Below are 22,216 nucleotides of genomic sequence, written 5' to 3'. Positions count from 1 at the left end.
TTATAAGCTGGTTCCTAAGTTTTGATTTCCAATAGTTCCTCATAAAATAAGAGATTGGAGATTGATGTGCCTGGTAAAAAATTTTATTAGAATGGTGCATGTCTGAAATTCTATAGATTTTTAAAGATGAACTTGTTTTTCTTCTTGCTTAGGGTGGTGTAAACACAAGTGTGAGACATGGTGGCATTTATGTGAAGGCCATTATTCCCAATGGTGCAGCTGAACATGATGGTAGAATTCATAAAGGTAAACAATTGTATCCATAGAAACCTGGCAGACATAAAAGCCGATTTGACATTGACCGGTGAGCTTGGAATTGATATGTCCAGGTTGAGACATGTACAATTCCGGCATTATTTTACAAAAGGCTTTGCTCAAGAAGTATTTTATAAAATGCCTAAAAGGGCATTTATAATAATAATAATAATAACAGTTTATATACCGCAGGACCGTGAAGTTCTATGCGGTTTACAATGGTTAAAAGATGTTACAAATTAATTAGAATTAACAAGGTTAGAAGCTAGTTATTAACATCGCTAGAAATCAGTTATTGTGGAGTAGGATTGTACAGGTTAGTTGCCTAAATACTTCAGGAACAGGTATGTTTTTAGGTGTTTCCTAAATTCCCCTTAAGTAGTAGATCTTTGCCCCATAATGCCGCTTGATGTGAGAGAAGATGTTGATGGTGTTTTTTTAATTTACATCCTTTAACAGGTGGGGAAACAAAATTTGAGTGTGAGCTTCTCTTATGTATGTTGTTTGAGAAAGAGAAGAGGTCAGTTATATATTTAGGGGTTAAACCGAATAGTGCCTTAAAGCAAAAGGATCCGAACTTAAACTTCACGCGTGCCTCCATCAGTAGCCAATGTAGAAGTTGGTAGGAAGGTGTTATATGATCAAACTTCTTCAACCCAAAAATTAGCTTGACTGCCGCATTTTGCACCAATTGTAATCGCCGCATATTCTTCTGGGAAATTACCAAGTAAGAACATAAGCAATGCCTCTGCTGGGTCAGACCTGAGGTCCATCGTGCCCAGCAGTCCGCTCACATGGCGGCCCAACAGGTCCAAGACCTGTGCAGTAATCTTCTATCTATACCCCTCTATCCCCTTTTCCAGCAGGAAATCGTCCAATCCTTTTTTGAACCCCAGTACCGTACTCTGCCCCATTACGCTCTCTGGAAGCGCATTCCAGGTGTCCACCACACGTTGGGTAAAGAAGAACTTCCTAGCATTCGTTTTGAATCTGTCCCCTTTCAACTTTTCTGAATGCCCTCTTGTTCTTTTATTATTCGAAAGTTTGAAGAATCTGTCCCTCTCTACTCAAGAGACCCAGTTTCTCCAATCTCTCAGCGTATGAAAGGTTTTCCATTCCCTTTATCAGATGTGTCGCTCTCCTCTGAACCCTCTCGAGAAATGCCATGTCCTTCTTAAGGTACGGCGGCCAATATTGGACGCAGTACTCCAGATGCAGACGCACCATCGCTCGATACAATGGCAGAATAACTTCTTTCATTCTGGTTGTAATACCCTTCTTGATTATGCCTAGCATTCTGTTTGCCTTCTTAGCAGCTGCTGCGCACTGTGCCGTCGGCTTCATTGTCATGTCCACCATTACTCCCAAGTCCCTTTCTTGGGTACTCTCATTTAATAACATCCCTCCCATCGTATAGTTGTACCTCGGGTTTCTGTTTCCCACATGTAATACTTTACATTTCTCAACGTTGAACTTCATCTGCCATCTCGTCGCCCATTCCCCTAGTTTGTTCAAGTCCCTTTGCAATTCTTCACAGTCCTCTTTAGTCCGAGCTCCACTAAATAGTTTGGTGTCATCTGCAAATTTTATTATCTCACACTTCGTCCCTGTTTCTAGATCATTTATGAATATATTAAAGCAGCGGCCCGAGCACCGAGCCGTGCGGGACCCCACTCGTGACCCTCCTCCAGTCCGAGTAGTGGCCCTTCACTCCTACCCTCTGTTTCCTACCCGCCAACCAGTTTCTGATCCATCTATGTACGTCTCCTTCCACCCCCATAGTTCTTCAGTTTCTGGAGTAGGCGTTCATGGGGCACCTTGTCAAAGGCTTTTTGGAAATCTAGATATATGATGTCTATGGGGTCTCCTTTGTCCATCCGTTTGTTAATTCCTTCGAAGAAGTGCAATAAGTTCGTTAGGCATGATCTCCCCTTGCAGAAACCATGTTGGCTGGTTATCAGAAGTTTGTTTCTTTCAAAATGTTCATCGATGTTTTCTTTTATCAGTGCTTCCGCCATTTTCCCCGGAACCAAGGTCAGACTCACTGGTCTGTAGTTTCCCGGGTTACCTCTTGATCCCTTTTTAAAGATGGGCGTAATGTTGGCTATCTTCCAGTCCTCCGGGATCATGCCTGTTTTCAGGGATAGATTGCAAATTTGCTGCAGTAGTTCCGCTATCTCCTCCTTTAATTCCTTCAGAACCCTTGGACTCAGTATAAGGGATTGTACTAGGATTCTAAATGATGAAACATCGAAATATGCTCTAATGGACCGAAGCTTCCAGAGAGAAAATAAAACCCTTTCTAACTAAGGAGTCCACCTGGTCTTTCATGATTAGACTCTGGTCCAATGTTACACCCAATATCTTCATAGTGGGTTGGATGGGATAACTACATTTACTGATGCACAGTGATGTTTTAGTGTGCATCAGTAAATGTAGGAGTGCATGTATATTCTTTAGCAACTCTCCAGACCGGCATAGGTTAATCTTACAAGTGGGTTATATCTCATCTTGACCAGCAGGTGGAGACTGAGCCAAAACTTTGGAATAGTACATATCAGGTGTCATCCCCCTAATTACCTCAGTCTTCTCTCAGTCTCCAGCAGGTGTTGGTGAGTTGTACCCATTTCCCTTGGTAGAACTGTTGGAATTTGTTTAGGGCTTTTTGTCCACTTTTTGGTGCCGTATTGAGTTTGGGTGGACCCTGTTTGGGGGTCCGTCCGACCTCGGGGGTGTCAAACCCAGTGGGTCACATGCTGGCTCCCTCCCCCATTTCTGCCACCTCCCCAACATTTTTCTAGAGGTGCCTCAGTAGTAAGCCTTGCCCCTGGTTGGTAAGGCATACTGTTTTGAGAGCCAAATGGAGTCTGTTTTGTGGGGGAAAAAAAATCCTGAAGTAGTGCCAGTCTGAAGGGTTGCTTTCCCTTTAAATTTAATGTAAATTACTGTATTTTTCTACTAACTGTCACTTTTCTTTAGTTAGGTCGCTTATGGAGCAATGAGCACTTCACAGGGGAAGAAGTGCTCAATTTGCTCCAGACGTGAGGCACTCGCGGCTGACCTATGTAGACGCTGTGCAGGCTGGAGCAGTGGAGGCTGCCCAGCTGCTACAGGCCCTGGAGGGGTTATTTTTGGTGGGAACTTTGCCATTTTTGCCTAGCAAACCCTCCATTTGCTATGCCACCTCAGGTGACCTTACCCCTGTCTTGGAAAAACAGGGGCAGGTTTCTGTTGGGTCTCCTGCTCGGGCAGGGGGTCCCATGGGGCCGCCAGGGGGTTTTTCCCCTAATTTATTTTTTGCTTTGTGCAGAGCTTATTTTCAAGCAGCCGGGGGTTTTGAGGTTGGCACGGGAGTCGGAGGGGGGGGGGGATTGTTCCCTCCATGCCCTCTACAGCTTTGCCCCCCTCTACTCCTTGTACATCCCTCCTCCTCCTCCCTCATCCAAGTGCCCGCGGGTGGCCTGGGTCAAAGACTTGTGGTCTGAGGAGCGTGGGGATCTGGATGTAGACCTTGGGGAGACCTCTAGGTTCCTCTCGAGGGGATGGCCGCTGGTAGCAGGACCTCGGCTTTTCTGGCTACCGGTGAGGAGGCGTCCGTGGTGCACCTTTTTCAGAGAGACGAGCTCCCAGATTTGATTCACCTGGTCTCCTCAGTATTTCGCTTTGAGGAGACCCCACCTGAGACCCCCACGTGTGGGGGACAGTCTTTGGGAGATCCGCCCTGCGTACTGCTCTTTTCGTATGCATCAGGATATTTGGGATATTGTCCTGGAACAGTGAAATATGCCGGAGGCGCCGTTTCGGTTTTTGCGCTCCATGGCTCATTTGTATCCCATCCCGGATGGGGATAGGGCTACCTTGAAGTCGCCACTGGTGGATGCAGTGGTCTCCGCTATTGCAAAACGCATACTGTGTACATAGAGGGCGGATCTGCCTTACATGATTCTAAGGAGCGTAAGTTGGAGACTTTCCTTAAACAGAATTTTGATGTCACTGCTTTGGGGTCCATGCAGTGTAACAAACCCACTGCCTGCAGCTGCTTTGTTCCTAGGAAATGTGTAAAGTTTAGCTCCAGTGCAGAAGAGCTGACTAGGTCAGTGCCCTGGAACTTGCAGGCGATGACTATCTCTGGAATAGCCAGTATGAAACAGGGAAAGTCTTGCAGGAAAGCTTGCATTCTTGTATAGAGCCTTTAAATCCTGGCAGGAGACTTGTTCCTGAAATGCTTGCTATTCCTTTAAAAAGGAGCAGGGAAATCTGATTCCTGCCAGATGTAGCAGTTCTCTAGAGCAGTGTTCTTCAACCACCGGTCCGTGGACCAGTGCCGGTCCACAGAAATTTCCTGCCGGTCCACAGGGCCGGCACGTGCATCAGGCCCAAAACAGTGTTCTTCAACCGCTGATCCACGGTGTGATCGATGCGGCGTTATCTTTGAGCCAGCTTCCTCTTTTTCACTGATTCGGTGCACAAAGCCATGGGCAGTGGCTCCAACGCGTGTCCTGTGCCTGGACCGGAAGCCTTGGCTTCCAGATGAGACGCGGGACGTGCAAGGAGTGCTGCCTACAGCTTTGTGCACTGCATTCATTTTTCATAGATACACACAATTTAATCTTATTAACAATACATAATGGTTAACCACAAAATTAAACTACACAAAGCACACTGACAGCAGATGTAAATTCTCAGAATTGACATAATTCAATCACTAAATTCAAAAATAAAATCATTCCCCCCTACCTTTCTTGTCTCCCTCCTTCCATGCTATGCCTTACCTTCTGGTCTGCTCCCGCTGGGCTATTTTATGCCGCCCCCGGTTTTATCTTAGGCCGGCTCCCTCTTCCTTACTGATGCAGTGCACAAAGCTGTGGGCAGCAACTCCTTGCGCGTCCCGCGTCTCATCTGGAAGCCAAGGCTTCCAGTCCAGGCACAGGACACGCGTAGGAGCCACTGCCCATGGCTTTGTGCACTGAATCAGTGAGGAAGAGGGAGCTGGTTCGAAGATAAGGCCACATCGATCACACCGTGGATCGGCGGTTGAAGAACACTGTTTTGGGCCTGATGCATGTGCCGGCCCTGTGGACCGGCAGGAAATTTCAGTGGGACCGGCACTGGTCCACGGACCGGTGGCTGAAGAACACTGCTGTAGAGAACTGATTCACCTCCCCCCCCCCACCGTCAACCTTGCAGAAGGGGGCATGGTTTGGAGCTCCCTAAAATGGAAGCCGGTGAGGGAGACAGGCAGACAGCGAGAAGGGTTCAGAGAAGAGATGAGGAAGAGATGGATGTGGAGAGAGAGAGATGAAGAGAGGAGAGAAGGAGACAGAAAGAAGCAGACTGTGAGAGGACATTTGCTTTACCAGCCAGACTGTGAGAGGCTGGAGGACTGAGACAGGTGAATACTTTGAAACTTATGGATTTTGAAACAGCAGAAAGTGTACCAGCATCTAATGTGGAATTCAGGAGAATCAACTGCTTTAAAAGTGAGTGTTTGGACTGTGCCATTAACCCTCTGAAGAGGACATTATTTTGAACTATGTTTTTGTTTGGAATATTTTGCCTAGAAGAAAGTGTTCTGTGCTGGCAGAAGTTTTTTCCTGCTTAAGGACTGTAATGTTTCTGAGCTGGTGGTTTCTGGATTTTTCAAAACTAACTCAGAAAACGTTTAGTTTTTCCTATTTTGTTTTGTTGAGGTTTTTTCACTGAGATACGTTTGAACAGAGGCAGTTAATTAGCAACAGTGCAACAGCTGTGCCTAGAAGCCTGTCTGAATGCTGAACCACCCTGCGTCTAAGAAAGGTTCTTTGTATGATCACAAGCTACTGAACTGTAAAGCAGGTAAAGCTGATATTTAATCCTTTTGCTTCATTTATAACCAGAGACAGTGATTTAAGAACTCTTTGGGCAAAAGCTGCCTGCCTGCAGGATACCTTGATAAATCTAAGCCTTTGCTACCAGAGGCAAGATACCTTGATAAAGTTAAGCATGTGAAAGTATTGCTATACTGTACCTCTCTGTGTCAAGCATAGTGCTGGCCAAGAAGCTAAAATTTTTTGGAGTTTACCTAATTGCAACAGCTGAGGTGGCTGTTAGCCAGTTGCTGGAGGAAAAGCTGTATTTTTTGTGTATTGCTGAAATTCTTTCCTTTTGTTACTTTTGAAACTGTTGAATTGTTCTATGAGAAATAGGGTGCTTTGAACCCAAACACGAAGCCTGGCCAGTGGCCAAGAATAATAAACCTGTAAAGAACTTGAACCTTTGAAATTTTCCTTCTTGCTTGCTGGAAAGGGAAATCCTTACCCAATGTACTGGAGTTTAACCACAGCATAGCTGTTGCCAGGCCTGAAGGGTACCACAAGTTAAAGGGGGCATGCCGGGCCAGTATTTTGTCACAACCTAGGTGGTCTGCTGCATTCATCAGAGACCACAGGTTGTCACATAAGCTATTTGTGGAGGGCTTGTGACTCGGGCCGGGTTTCGGTGGGCCGAATGTGTTCTTGAACGCGAGTCTGATGATTGGTCCTTGGTGGATCAAGAGGTGGCAAGGATTGAGATGGTGGCCTATTTCCTCTCGAACGTCCTCTATGACTTGGTGTGCGGACCTCCGCAAAGTCTATGGCTTTTGGTGTGGCCATACATCATACCTTGTGACTGTGCTCTTGGTCGGTGGATGCGGCATCCAAGACTAAACTCACAAAATTTCCATTTCGGGGGTCTTTTTTGTTTGGAGAGGATTTGGATAAGTTGGCTCAGCCTCTGGTGGACTCTAAAGTGCCCCGCCTGCCTGAAGACCGTGCCCGCGTGGTGGCTAGAGGTGGCATTGCTAGGAGGTGTCTGCGGGATTTGCGCATTTTCCGCCCTGGGTGTGGGAGTGCTACCTTCCCAACTTCTGGGTTTTCCCGGGGGCTTTCTTTCAACGCATGCAATCCTTTCAGGGAGCCTGTAAGTGGGATGGGAATCTCCCCACCAGTTCTCCCACAGCCTGTCCTGCCCAATGACTCCTTGCCAGCACCCCCTCTAGTTCCGATGGGTGCCTGTCAGAGCAAATTTTTTCACAAGTGGACGGAGATCACGTCCGATCAGTGGGTCCTGGAGGTGATTCGAGACGGTTATGCTCTGGAGTTTGCCTGCTCCCTGCCAGATCATTTTCTAGCTTCTCCTTGTCAGGCAGAGTGGAAGAAGCAGGCTTTTCACCAGACCCGTCACAGATTGCTAGATCTCAGAGCTGTGGTTCCAGTGCCCCTTCAGGAGTGTTGCACCGGCAGGTACTCGATTTACTTTATGGTTCCCAAGAAAGAGGGGACTTTTCGGCCCATCCTAGATTTGAAGGGGGTCAACAGGGCTCTCAGAGTTCTGTCTTTTTGCAGGGAGACACTGCGATCTGTAATTCTGGCGGTTCAGCCGGGGGAGTATCTAACCTCTTTCGCCCTGATGGAGGCCTACTTGCATGTTCCAATCCGGGCCTCCAATCAGCACTTCCTTCGTTTTGCTATCTTGGGTCAGCACTATCAATTCTGTGTGCTTCTTTTTGGTCTGGCCACGGCTCCACAGACGTTCAGCAAGGTTATGGTGGTCGTTGTAGCGGAAAGAGGGCATTCATGTGCATCCCTACCTGGACGACTGGTTGATTTGCGCAAAGTCATTGCACGAGAGCACCCAGGTCACGGCTCGGGTGGTAGAGTTCCTGCAGTTGCCAAGAGCCAGTTGGTCCCCTCGCAGCGCCTGGATTATTTTGGGGTTGTGTTCAACACCTCCTTGGGGAAGTTCTTCCTCCCAGAGGCCCTGGTAAGCAAATTGCAATCTCAGATTCGCCTGCTTATGGTGTCCTCAGGTGTAGGATTTCCTCCAAGTCATGGGGTCGATGGTGGCTTCCCTCGACGTGGTGAAATAAAACGATTACAAATTATACAGAATACAGCAATAAAATTAATAAATAATTCTAAAAAATTTGATCATGTAACACCACTTCTCAAAGAGGCGCATTGGCTTCCTGTTAATTACAGAATCACTTATAAGTTATGTATAATTATCTTTAAAACTTTGATCAACAAGACCCCTGCTTTTTTATATAGGTCACTTATTCCATATTCTGCAAAGAGAATTTTACGATCTAGCGAACAAAATCTGCTAACGATTCCATTATTAAAAATTATTAATACAAGGAGACAATTTATTTTTTCTTGTACGGCACCGCAAACATGGAACGCCCTCCCTATTACTTTACGGGAGGAGAAAGACCTTGGAAAATTTAAAACTGAGTTAAAAACTTTCCTTTTTAAAGATGCCTTTTCTACATAATTTTATACTTCATGAATTATATTTATTTGGTTAGACCTGTTTTAACTATATCCCTTTTGTATTTTCCCTCAATGTTTCTTCTTTACTTTAAAATTGTATTTCATCCCTCCTTTCCTTATGTTTAACAATGTTCAAATTTAGAGTATTTTAGCCATTATTTAAAAATTGTATGTATTGTAATGTATTACATTGTTATTGTTTTTCGTTTTTTATATTGTAAATTTTAAATGTACATCGCTTAGAATATCCGATTAAGCGATTTATCAAGTCCCCTAATAAACTTGAAACTTGAGGTGGGCTCGGGCCCACATGCGTTCTCTTCAGTATGCTCTGCTTTAGAGGTGGTCGCCCCAGAGGCACAGTCTGGATCATCCTGTTTCTCTGCGGGGCTTGGCTCGCTGCAGTTTTCGTTGGTGGCTCCAAACTAGAGAATGACACGGGACCGTTTACCATGGTAAACTGTGGTCACCGCAGTAAATTCACAGGACTGGAGACATTTGCAACTGGTTTACCGCAGGAATGGGGACAAGACCTTTCACCACCCCACGGGAATAGGGACAAGACCTTTTACCACCCTGTGGGAGTGGTGAAAAGTCTTGCTCCTGTGGTAAAAAAAAATTGCGCCCGTATCAGACTCGTCATTTCCTTACCACAGGGGTGTCCAATGTCGGTCCTCGAGGGCTGCAATCCAGTCGGGTTTTCAGGATTTCCCCAATGAATATGCATGAGATCTAGTTGCATGCACTGCTTTCATTGTATGCTAATAGATCTCATACATATTCATTGGGGAAATCCTGAAAACCCGACTGGATTGCGGCCCTCGAGGACCGACATTGGACACCCCTGCCTTACCAGTTCCTCTTGCACCTATTTTACCTTCAGGAGCCAGCCATGCCATGATGAAGACTCGAGAGAGTCCAAAGGAGAGCAACAAAACTGGTAAGAGGGCTGGAACACTGCCCATATGCCGAGAGGTTGGATAGGCTGGGGCTCTTCTCTCTGGAAAAAAGGAGGCTCAGGGGTGATATGATAGAGACCTTCAAGATCATGAGGGGCATAGAGAGGGTGGATAGGGACAGATTCTTCAGGCTGAAGGGGACAACAGGTACGAGGGGGCATTCGGAGAAACTGAAGGGAGATAGGTTCAAAACGAATGCAAGGAAGTTTTTTTTCACCCAAAGGGTCGTGGACACTTGGAATGCGCTACCGGAGGACGTGATTGGGCAGAGTACGGTACAGGGATTCAAACAGAGACTGGACGGATTCCTGAGGGATAAAGGGATCGTGGGATACTGAGAAAGCTAACCAGAAAATAAGTATAGAAACCCGACCAGGTCGTGCATGTGCAAGACCGGAGGGCTAGGACTTGATGGGAAGATAGGACTCAATAGGAAACCAAGGTGGCATGGGGGCCCCTTCTGGTGATTTGGACAGGTCGTGACCTGTTTGGGCCGCCGCGGGAGCGGACTGCTGGGCAGGATGGACCTATGGTCTGACCCGGCGGAGGCACTTCTTATGTTCTTATGTTCTTAAGGAACCCAAAACCAAAGCCCAAGAATAAAATTACCAAACAACAAAAAGTAGAAAAAAAATAAATGTATTTTATATTTTGTGATTAGAATATTTCAGATTTGAAATATGTATCCTTCTAGAGCTGGTATTAGACATAACTAGGGACCGCAAAGCCTAGGCTGTGCTTCTTTAGCTTCCAGCTGGCTTAGGGCTCTCTCTCTGACCAGGGGGCTCTGACCCTTGTAACTGATGGGGATCCCCAAACCTGCCACCTGCGTACATAAGAACATAAGAATTGCCATACTGGCAGACCAAAGATCCATCAAGCCCAGTATCCTGTTTCCAACAGTGGCCAACCCAGGTCCCAAGCACCTAGCTAGATCCCAAGTAGCAAAACAAATTCTATGCTGCGTATTCTAGGAATAAGCAGTGGATTTCCCCAAGCCATCTCAATAATGTCATATGGACTTCTCTTTTAAGAAATTATCCAAACCTTTTTAAAACCCTGCTAAGCTAACTGATTTTCACCACATTCTCTGGCAACGAATTCCAAAGTTTAATTACACTTTGGTGAAATATTTTATCCGGTTTGTTTTAAATCTACTACTTAGTAGTTTCATCGCATGTCCCCTAGTCCTAGTATTTTGGGAAAGAGTGAACAAGCAAGTCACATCTACTCTTTCCACTCCCCTCATTATTTTATAGACCTCTATCATATCACCCCTGAGCCGTCTCTTCTCCAAGCTGAAGAGCCCTAGCTGCTTTAACCTTTCTTCATAGGGAAGTCGTCCCATCCTTTTTATCATTTTTGTTGCCCTTCTTGTACCTTTTCTAATAACAACGGGATCTGGATAGCTCCTATTACCTCCCAGACACCCCTTCCCAGCATCCCCCCAAATAACTAATAAACTACACACATATTTGGTATAAATAGCCGCAGCTCAATTTATTAACAAAACAGGAAATAATTTGCATAAATTAACATCCACAACATTAACTTCCATATAACAAATCAGCAGCTCCTCCCAAGCTACCCGGTGTAACCATCAACAAAGTTTCCCCCGACCCCGCCATGAACAGCAAGAGTCTGAGGGGTGGCATGACCTCATGCCCCATTAACTGAGTCAGTAGCCCCCCGCCGGCCCACCGCTCATCGCCGGATGAGCCCCAGCACCCAGTAGCTCGGGAGACCCGACACAGGACTGTAAACATACAGGCCCCCCCCCCAAGAAAGGGAGCTGCGGCTGTCAACGTAAGGCAAGGACCCTCTCACAACCCGATGCAAAATCATCGAGGAGAAGATCCCAACCCACCGCTGACAAATGAACCCCGTCTGTGTGAAACAAACCAACACAAAATACATCCACCCACTCATGCAATAATTGCATACCCCCTTGACTAACAACCCACTTACCCACCTGCCTATTCAATTTCGCCAACCCCTGGGTCCAACGCCGAGACGTTAAACAACGAGGGCGGGGTACAATATCTGACCATATCAATAAGACCCCAGGAAACCAATCCAATACAACCCTGAGGTCGTCCTTGATGAGATTCACTAAGTCCTTCCCAGAACACGCATCCACATCGTTCCCCTCAAGGTGCACCAACAGTAAATCAGGATGACGAGGCCGCGAACGAAGGCGCTCAAGCAAAAGAAGCAATTGACTCCAGCGCATCCCACGTTGACCCCACCAGGATACACGGAGGCCCTGATGACCCAGTCCCAAATGGCGACCGCCAGGACGAATTGCTGCTTGCTCCGCCGCCCAGTGTATAAAGGAGTGGCCAACGATCCACATGGAATAAGAATGACCACTGGAACCTGAAAGAAAAACAAGAACAGCTAAGAAAGACAATCCCAAGGTGAGTATAATTGAGAGCGTTAGCATGACATATACAACCAACCTGCACACCCCAAATCCCTACGGAGCGCCCCGCCCCAAATTCGACACACAGGAAGACCCTTCCCGACGAATGTACCCCCGAAAAGCATCAGAAGCCCAACGCCCCAACCGCTGTATGCCCTCACTAGACATGCCAGCCATGCTCGCACTCGTAGCCGCTCCAATTATAAAGGAATGAGTACCATAAACAGCCGGGTTCTCTCCACAGCGGTCCAAGGCCAAACATAAAACCGCCTGAAACCGATAACACATAAGCGGAGCACCCTGAGCGTGAACAAACAATGCAGAACCCCCAACCGGACGAATCTCCAGAAAAGCTCGCAACCGAGTAACCAGACACGAACGACAAGCAGCTACCGAATGTAAAACCACCCAATGCCCCCGTGCACTCTGATCTGTCTTGGAGCTAACGATAAGCTGTCGCACCAGCGACGGCTGAAGTCGAACATGCTGTACCAACAGGCCACGCGAGCCTAAGCGAGCCAAAGGACCTACCAACAACTCGCTCACCTGCAACGCCCCAAAAAATGCGATGGCAAAAGCAGCCTGAAACAAACATACTTCATAAGGTGAACTCGCCACTTCCACCAACGCATCCATCAACCGAAGGAGTAACTTATGTGTGATGGGCAACCGCGTGTCCCGAGGACATGGGCGCACACGCCCCATCGCTCGAAGCAGGCGCTGAACCAAGAATCCGGAAACAGGGCAAGCCCAACCTAACGCTCTGCAAAAGAATGAGAAGCCTGCTAGGCGACTGCGAACCACACCCCGGGATGTATGAGCCTGAAAAGACGACAGCACGAAATCCGCCAACAAGGATTCGGCCACATCACCAGGGCACCAGCCACGCTCTGCCAGAAAGGTCGCCACCAATCGAAAGCCCACAGCATAATGCGACCACGTAGAATCCCCTACAGACAAGCGGAGCATTTCCCAGATTCCTTCCTGACCAGGTTCCATAAATGTGCTGGCATCGGCGAACCGTCCACCCGAGCATCCGGCGCCAACTGTCGAAACTGCAAGAAATTGAAACGAGACAAGGCATCAGCAATTCCATTCTGCAAACCTGGAACATGACGCGTCCGTATATACAAGTTCAATCGCAAACACCGCAAAACGAGCTCTCGCATCAATGCATTTACCGCCAGACAACGCGCCGCTTGCTTATTAACTACAGCAACCATTCCCAAATTATCGCACCAAAAAACCACCCGCCGATTACGCAACACATCCGCCCACAACTCACAGGCCACAAGAAGGGGGAACAACTCCAATAATGTTATATTTCTAGTAATACCCGAACTAACCCAGTCTTCCGGCCACCGTTCAGCACACCAGGCACCGCGACAAAATAGACCAAAACCTACACCACCTGCGGCATCAGAGTACAACTCCAGATCCAAACTAGACACAGCAGGTGCCTGAATAGGCACCGTCCCATTAAAATCATGTAAGAAACGCGCCCACATACGAAGGTCAGCACGTACTCCAGCCGAAATACGTAAGAAATGTCTACGATCACGCACCCCAGAAGTAACCACAGCCAGCCTACGGGAAAAAGCACGACCCATAGGCAACACTCTACAAGCGAAATTAAGTGATCCCAACAAGGACTGAACAGTATGCAAAGTCGATTTAGGAGCCACAATCACCCGCTCAATGAGCCCTAACAACTGTCGAACTTTCATCTCCGGAAGACGAGTAACCATGGCACCTGTATCAAGCTCTATCCCCAAAAACACCAAAGAGGTAACCGGACCCTCGGACTTGTCCCCAGCTAACGGAACACCAAACTCAGCTGACAGTTCCTCAAAAGCCCTCTTTAAACTCTCACATACCATGCTGCCACCTGCACCAACAAATAAGAAGTCATCCAGATAGTGCACTACTGAAGCAATCCCCTCCCGCTGCACCAATACCCAATGCAGGAACGAACTGAACTTTTCAAAATAAGCACACGAAATGGAACATCCCATCGGCAGACAACGATCGTAAAAGTAAGAACCGTCAAATCGAAAACCCAACAACGGAAAGGATTGTGGATGAATCGGCAACAACCGAAACGCCGATTCAATATCAACTTTAGCCAAAAGAGCTCCCTGTCCAGCCTCCACTATAAGCCGCAAAGCACAGTCAAAGGATGCATACCTTACAGAACACAAATCTCGCGGAATGCCTTCATTAACCGAATGACCCAAAGGTCGAGACAAGTTATGAATGAGACGAAACTGCCCTGGAATCTTTTTAGGAATCACCGCCAAAGGTGATATAATCATCTGTGGAAAAGGAGGCTCCCGAAAAGGACCGGCAATACGCCCCAACCGCAATTCCTCCGATAACTTGGTTCGAACAATGCTCCGCAACTGGGAAACCGAGGAGGCATTCTGAACCCGCCCCCTAACCAAAGACCCCTGAAAAGGTATAACAAAACCAGAAGTAAAACCAGCGTCCAAAAAAGCAGCCGCATCCCGCGGCCTATACTTCCGAAGCCAAGGACGCATCGCCTCAATTCGGATAGGAGTCGGTAACTCCACCGAAAAATCACTTCCCTGCCCCACCTGCAACACCGCTACTGCGCTTGGGACACTTGAGGGCTGCATGCGCCTGGCCACAGACCGAGCAGGCATGTCTAAATTTACAGTCGGTGAAGGGGCAGCTGGACTTATTAAATTTCCAACACCACGTCCGACCCAGCAGCAGAACCTCCACCGACTCCCCCTCGAAAAGGCCGCCCACCGCCTGCAGGTCCAGGTGTAACCTTACCAACCTGATTGGACAGAGACTTAGACGCCATGTGAGTAAGCCACAAATTCACATCCTGGGTGCCCCAAGACATAAACCTGTTCTCCTCCATTTTGTCTCGAAAAGCCTCGTCATAATTTAACCAGGCCCAACCACCAAACCTCTGGTACGAATCTAAAACAGAATCTGCATAGGACAGCAATAAACCGTAGTCCTGTGGGTTAGCTCGCCCCCAGACGCTGGCCAGCCGCAAGAAAGCCCGCACCCAATTAAGAATTGACCGCCTACCGGGAAAGGTTTAATCTCCTTCCGATCTTTTTTGGATTTTTTAGTACCCCGTCTGTGAGCCCTGCCCTCTAACAAGCGAAAAATATCCACGCAAGACCGCCGGCAAATTTTACGACGCAAAGAGCGAGGCACCCGTTCCCAAAGCTCCGACAGAGCAACTAACGCAGGAGCCCCACGTACACCACCCGAAGGAACCGCAACCTCACCTCCCACAGAAAGCTCAACCCTGCCTGCAGGCCCTTTGGACGATGACGATGAAGCAGACGAAGACGACGAGGAAGACCCCGTCGACGATGAAGACGACTCGCCCCGCCGCTGTCTACGCTTACCCTTTTTACCGCGTGCTTTTTCCGCAAGAGCAACCTGAGCAGGCGCCACATTACCCTGTGAAGAAGATCCTTGGTCCACAACTCCGCCAGTAGAGATGCCGCTGACAGCAGTCCCACTTGAAGACACAGGTCCTGAAGCCGAGACGCCCCGAACAGCAACCCCAGGCAATGAAGACGAGAGATGAGAAGGTCCCGCAGCGCCACCGCCAGCAGCTACCACACCACCGAGCACCGAACTGCGCTCCAATCCGGAACAACCTGGCCGCTCTGATGTCCCCGCAGCTCCCACATCTGACACTCCAGGATCACGACCACCAGGAATAAATGCAGGCACCTGTGGAGACCAAGAAAACAAAGAGGCAGGACCAGGCACAAGACCCCCAGCCAGACCCATAGGGACACCCCAACTAGCACCATAACTACTACTGGGCATAATACCCATAGCCATAGGGCCAACAGAGCTCCCCCCCAGTGGGAAACCGAGGGCCCCACTCCGCTAACAGAAGACCCTGGACCCCAAGAAGGAGAACCCCAACCAGGACCCCAACCCCCAGGAAAAACACCAGCCCAAGACGTAGACGCTCCCCCAACCGGAGCAGCCCCCTGGCTGAAGCAATCTATCCCCCTGCAAACACTAAAAACATGAGGAGACCCACAGGGCTCCAAATTACCCATCCCACGAAGCACAGTAGCAGAAGCCCCTTCTCGAAGTGGTCCCAAACCCCCATCTACCCCTAGGTGAGCCGAAGAAGCGGCATCCGCAGTCACAGAAACCCTCCCGCTCATTTCCAACGGCACAGGGACAGCACATGTAGCCGTAGGCAAAAAAGCCGTTGCTGAAGCCCCGCCCATGCGCAAAACAGACAAGCTGCGGCCGGCTGAAACAGCCCCACTCGAGCTGGTCGACGAAACCGCCTGAAGCCGAGCCTTACTCACAGAAACCCCCGCTGACCCAACGCTCCCCCGAGTCCCTCCCAAACCGGCAATGGCCATAGCTGACAACGCGGCAGTCTTAGAACGGGGCACCAGCCGAACCCTCTCATCCCCAGTGCCCCGACCCACCTGCTGCGTCGGCTCCTCAGAAAATGAATCGCCTGCTAGAAGGGAAATCTCCGCCACATCTCCCTCAGCGCCGTCACCCATCAAGCCGCTGGACTCCAAGACGCTCCTGATAAATACCTAGCAACCGCACCAGCAACCGCCGACACAGACCCAGCACCAGCTCCCAGCAACCACCGAAAAAAGCCGCCCTGGAGGACTCGGAAAAAAGAAGTCCTCCAAGGTCCCGGCTTTTAAAACTTTCCTCCAGCCACGCCCCCTAGCAACAACCAATCGCGCTCCTTCCTTAACGCAAACTGACTTCCCCCTGTTACTCTAACTTCCTATTTCTCTTCCCCTAACTAGCCTACCCGTGGGCACCTAGGGCTCCCAGCCCCGTGTTATCTTTCGCCCTTCGAGACGGGCTCTCGGGCTACTTTTTCCGCTATATCTTTTTTGAGATATGGCGACTAGAACTGCACACAGTATTCGAGGTGCAGCTATAACATAGAGCGATACAAGGGCATTATAACATTTTCATCCTTGTTTTCCATTCCTTTCCTTATAATTCCTAACATTCTATTTGCTTTCTTAGCAGCCGCCGTACATTGAACTGAGGGATTCAACGTATCCTCAACAGTGACACCTAGATCCTTTTCCTAACACAGAACCCAGCATCACATAGCTATAGTTTGGGTTCCTCTTTCCCACATACAGAACTCCCTTCTACCAAACTCAGTATTCATTGGCAGTGTCCCTGAGCTGCTGATGCTGGTATCCTGCACATATGGGAAAACTAAGTTGGGAGGCACCAGGGGAGGGAGAATAGAGAAAACATTTCATGCCCACCAACTGTAGGCTCAAGCATACCCCAAATTTACCATCTGGCTATTCCACTAAGAGGGGATTCATCAAGGTGCAGTAAGTGTTCTTCCTTTACCGCACCTTGATTTCCTACAGGATTCAGCAATCTAAGGGATTCCACTACCACAGGTTGCTGAATTCCGCCTTACAAAAATAACATTGTTTTCGAGCCAACTCACAAGCAGTGTTTTTCTCGTGACTCGATGCTTCCAGGATGCACAGAGGAGGTCACCCCAGACTTGTCTGTACCCTTCCTGTCATCTCCAGGGCTACCTGTGAAACGGCATTGGTGGTCCGGGAAGGATCATTTGGGGGGTTTTGGCCAGGAGTGAGTTCCAGTCACTCCTGCACAGTTTGGCTCCTTTCTGCAAATGGCACCCTTAGCGGTAGTACCACCATAAGCAGGAAGGAGCCAGATTAGGCAGGAGCACAGGGCCTCACACCTGCTTAAACTCCTTGATGACCTCTCTCCCCCCCCTCCCCTCCCCTGGACTGGAAATGCATTTCTAGTTTTATTTCTACAGTGTTGAAGTACTTTCTGTGACTGGTGGGGATCCCCAAGCACCGCCAGCAGAGGACCTCCTCTAGAGATGGCCAGAACTCCCCTCCACCAAGCACAGCAGTCGCTGGCAACATCCATGAGCCACTGATGTGCCAGTATCTGTGACTCAGGGACACTACTGCTGCCTGCCAAGCTTGGCAAAAGGGACCCCCGGCCAACTGCAAAGGAAGTCCTCAGCTGACAGCTTGGGGGTTCTCATCAGCTGAGTATTTATATTTTATATTTACATTAGAGGCTCTGGTAAAAACCCATTTACAAAGTATGTATTCTTCCCAATTAATATTTCCAAATTAATAAAATCTCTTTGCTTATTTGTAAATGGGTCTCTACCAGAGCCTTTAATTCAGTAGCATAATTAAATAAAATAACTATTTCTGAAGTTTATAGGGAAGGGTGGGGACAGAGGGGATTTCTCACGGGGGACGGGTGGGGACGGAGGGGATTCCTCCCGGGGACGGGTGGGGATGGAGGGATTTCTCGCGGGGATGGGTGGGATTCCTCGTGGGGACGGGTGGAATTTCTGTCCCTGCGCAACTCTCTACTCTTTAGGTCATGTTAAGGGCTAAATAATACACATTAAGGCTCCCCCCTCCTCTTAGAGATTTTAGTTCAGAAAGCAGGAGACTACCATATACTTATAGATAAAAGTAGCTGGTTAGTCCAACAGGTTTGTTTTGAAGAAAGCCTGCCATTCTTATTGAACTCAGCTGCAATCTTTGGAGTCATAGGAATTCACCTGAAAAGGTCTTATGTGAAGAAAACTGCATTACTAGGCACAGTGATAAATTGGGTTTCAGCATGGGGTAGCAATGTTTTTATTGAAATCGGCTTCTATTCACGCCTTTCTTTCATTTCCAGGAGATCGTGTACTATCTGTCAATGGTTCTAGTCTGGAAGGTGCTACTCACAAACAAGCTGTGGAAGCATTAAGGAACACTGGGCAGGTATGTACGGTAGTATCATTTAGCTTAAATGATCAGATTACATTAAATATGCAGTTTTTAAATGCCTGGATGCTTTACTTTCTGTTACATTGTATTTGACTGTTCTTACTGTTTAAAAGAATTGTTACAATATTTCCTCTTACACTGAAAACAGTGCCTATCAAATTTTCTATGACCACAACCCCATTTCATGGTCATAGAAAGCACACAACCCCTGGAAGCCTACCTTTACATCCAGGTTGCTGCTCCTGGCTCTTCTGCAGTATCATAGCTGACCCTGTCATCATCCCTCACATTTCATGGAACTCACCTAGACCTAATTATAGTGCAGGCTCATCAGAAAGTTTATGCCAGAACGAAATAAGTGATCCTGCCGTTGTATCGGGCGATGGTGCATCCGCATCTGGAGTACTGCGTCCAATATTGGTCGCCGTACCTTAAGAAGGATATGGCGTTACTCGAGAGGGTTCAGAGGAGAGCGACACGTTTGATAAAAGGGATGGAAAACCTTTCATATGCTGAGAGATTGGAGAAACTGAGTCTCTTTTCCCTGGAGAAGAGGAGACTTAGAGGGGATATGATAGAGACTTACAAGATCATGAAGGGCATAGAGAGAGTAGAGAGGGACAGATTCTTCAAACTTTCAAAAAATAAAAGAACAAGAGGGCATTCGGAAAAGTTGAAAGGGGACAGATTCAAAACAAATGCCAGGAAGTTCTTCTTTACCCAACGTGTGGTGGACACCTGGAATGCACTTCCAGAGGAAGTAATAGGGCAGAGTATGGTACTGGGGTTTAAGAAAGGATTGGACGATTTCCTGCTGGAAAAGGGGATAGAAGGGTATAGATAGAGGATTACTGCACAGGTCCTGGACCTGTTGGGCCGCCGCGTGAGCGGGCTGCTGGGCACGATGGACCTCAGGTCTGACCCAGTGGAGGCATTGCTTATGTTCATGACCACATATGATGATTTTGTGATGTCACAACCCACAGTTTGGGGAGTTCTGCCATAGACGTTTTCTGTTTTTGCTTCTCCACTGATTTTTTTCTAAGAGTTTTTTAGATTTTAAATTCTGTGGCTAATCAGTCTCTTTAAAATCTTGGCATTCCATAAATCATTTTTCATTGATTCTACTCAGTTCATCTATAGTAACTCTAGATGTCTTTCCTCCATCATATTTTGTAATTGAAAAGAATGCCACAGTCATTGCCTTAAAGTTGCAAGATAGTCAAACAATTCTCAAAATTACTTTTAAAGTCTTTTCATTAATTCAGAGAAAACTTGACAGTGAAAGAACTAGTTGAAGTGTTTCACATAAAACAGAATATAGTATTGCCATGTGTGACCAGTGAGAATGTGTACATGTCATTACTACTTTGAAACAGTCCTGTTTTTGTAACAAATTTATAAAATCATTTTAGAAGTATTGCATGGTATCTTCATATGTAAATAGCAGCATATACACATAAAAAGCATATGTACGTAAATACTCATTTTACAGTGCCACTGTTTATACCTGTAGATGAAAGGTCCACATAGATTTAAAGAGGGCATTTCTGGGTGTGTTTTAGATAGTCCCAAAATATATACATACATTTCACATTCTACAGAGGGAGTGTATATGTATTTCCTTGTCAGCATTTACGCTTGTTCTTGCATATCAGGTGTCTGTAATTGAGAGTATAATTGTGCTTACCTCAAGACTGACACCACTTCAGGAAATACAGAAAAACAGTTTTCTAGTGCAATAGGTGAGACATTTCTAGACAAGTGGGTAGAGTCCCCATGGGCACGTGCCACCTATACAGGGAATCCAATTTGGATTTTTCTCTGTTCCTCTTCTGTACTTCATTGAGCTCCTTAACTCCGCCTAGAGTTTTTCCCATCTGCATGCGTCCTGCAGGAGTATGCTCATTCTGCTCTTCATATTTTATTATTGTATTCAGTGTTTTTGGAGTCCTTAAGCTCTCCTAATGTGAATTATTGCTCGGATTGTGCAAATTCGATGCTTCAGGAGCGTTCTTACACCACATGCTGCGTGGCATAGCCGGGAGGGACGGCAGCACAAACCTTAGCCTCTCTGCGATCAAGGAGGTGACAAAATGCTCAGCTAGTCCGGTAGGGCAGCCTTCAAGTTTTATTTCAAATTTGATTAATCACTTAATCATACTTCTAAGCGATGTACATAACTAAAAAATTTACAACTTTCAGGGGAACAATACATGCAACGTAGACTAGACGTACAGGACATACGCTACAAAAGGGAATGAAATACAATAATTGCTAGAAAATGAGACAAATAGGGATAAGACAACAGGGAGGGTTAAGCAGAAGGGTTAGGAGAGATCAGAGGTCAGAGTTTGCCAGAGCAATTCAAATCTGAGGAGCTAACAGTCAAAAGCATCTTTAAAAAGAAATCATTTTAACTTTTGTACTCCAGACCCTCCCTCAAATCAGCTATATAGCTATGTCACTGAATACAGTACAAAAATATTTGTGATGCACATAACACAAAGCTGATGATGATATGTGGTCACAGTTGCTGGCGGTTTAACAGTTAGGGATCAAGCCTTGAAAATGCGGTTTGCGAAACATGTCGTCACTGATATCCCTAGCCAGAGATCACGCGATTTAAGCTAAGTATTTGCTTAATTATAAATGATAAGTAAAATCAGAAAGAAAAGTAAAATATAAATAAAACTCTTAAATAAGTTTAAAAGAGAACATTTCAATATAGATCCAATGAGGATTAGACACATAAAGCTTGGGACAATGAGTCATACTGAGTCCTGAGTGGTGTCGCTGAGGATCATACAAGGGCTGTTACAGTAGCTGAAAAATTTTTTAGCTACTTTGGTGGAAGTTCATATCCCAAAGATAACATATTCCAGTTAATTTAATTCAAAATAAAACACTTTTTTTCTACCTTATCTGGACATTTTGTTTTTCCATCATCTTGGACCCAGTTTTTTCTTTCTTTTTGTCTATCTTCTACTAATTCTATTTGCTGTCCATTATTTTTCTCTTCTCTTGCTCCATTTCCCTCATTATGCCTGTCTCCAACATATTGACTTTTTCCTTTCAGCTTTACTCCCTTTTTTCTTTTCTGCCTCTGTCCACTCAATTCTCAGCCTTCTTTTTTAAAAATTTTCAGCTACCTATCAGTTTTCTATCTCCTTTCAGTCCCTAGCTCTCTCATTTTCCATCTCATTCCTTTTCCAGCCTCCTGCTTCCTTCTATCTATGCCCCATTACCACATTTCTACCACTGTACTCTCACACATCTTGTCATCTCCCTTTTGACCTCTTCCAGAATCTCCCTCTCTTTCTCCACTCATCAGGCTATACCTCCCTGTCTCTTTCTCTCCATCCCCCTAGCATCTTCTTATCCCACCTCTTTTTCCTTCTCTCTTCCTCTCTCCCCATGGTCCAACCTTTTGCTCTCTCTCTTTTCTATTGTTTTTCTTCCCTTTCCCCT

The 22,216-nt window shown here is 46.9% G+C and overlaps 1 protein-coding gene across 6 annotated transcripts in view; it reads left to right on the top strand.

Moving 5' to 3' along the window:
* Positions 1-22,216, top strand: part of PTPN13 (protein tyrosine phosphatase non-receptor type 13) — a 626,469-nt gene that overhangs the window by 419,356 nt on the left and 184,897 nt on the right. For all 6 annotated transcript variants that reach the window (XM_033963022.1, XM_033963031.1, XM_033963011.1 and 3 more), the window contains 2 exons: positions 153-246; positions 18,654-18,739. In XM_033963022.1, coding sequence (XP_033818913.1) covers positions 153-246; positions 18,654-18,739 — 180 coding nt within the window. The remainder of the gene's footprint in view (positions 1-152; positions 247-18,653; positions 18,740-22,216) is intronic.

The sequence above is a fragment of the Geotrypetes seraphini genome, chromosome 1 (genome assembly GCF_902459505.1).
Source record: "Geotrypetes seraphini chromosome 1, aGeoSer1.1, whole genome shotgun sequence".
Taxonomy (NCBI): domain Eukaryota; kingdom Metazoa; phylum Chordata; class Amphibia; order Gymnophiona; family Dermophiidae; genus Geotrypetes; species Geotrypetes seraphini.
The sequence above is the reverse complement of the archived record's forward strand: the minus strand, read 5'-3'. Positions and strand labels throughout refer to the sequence as shown.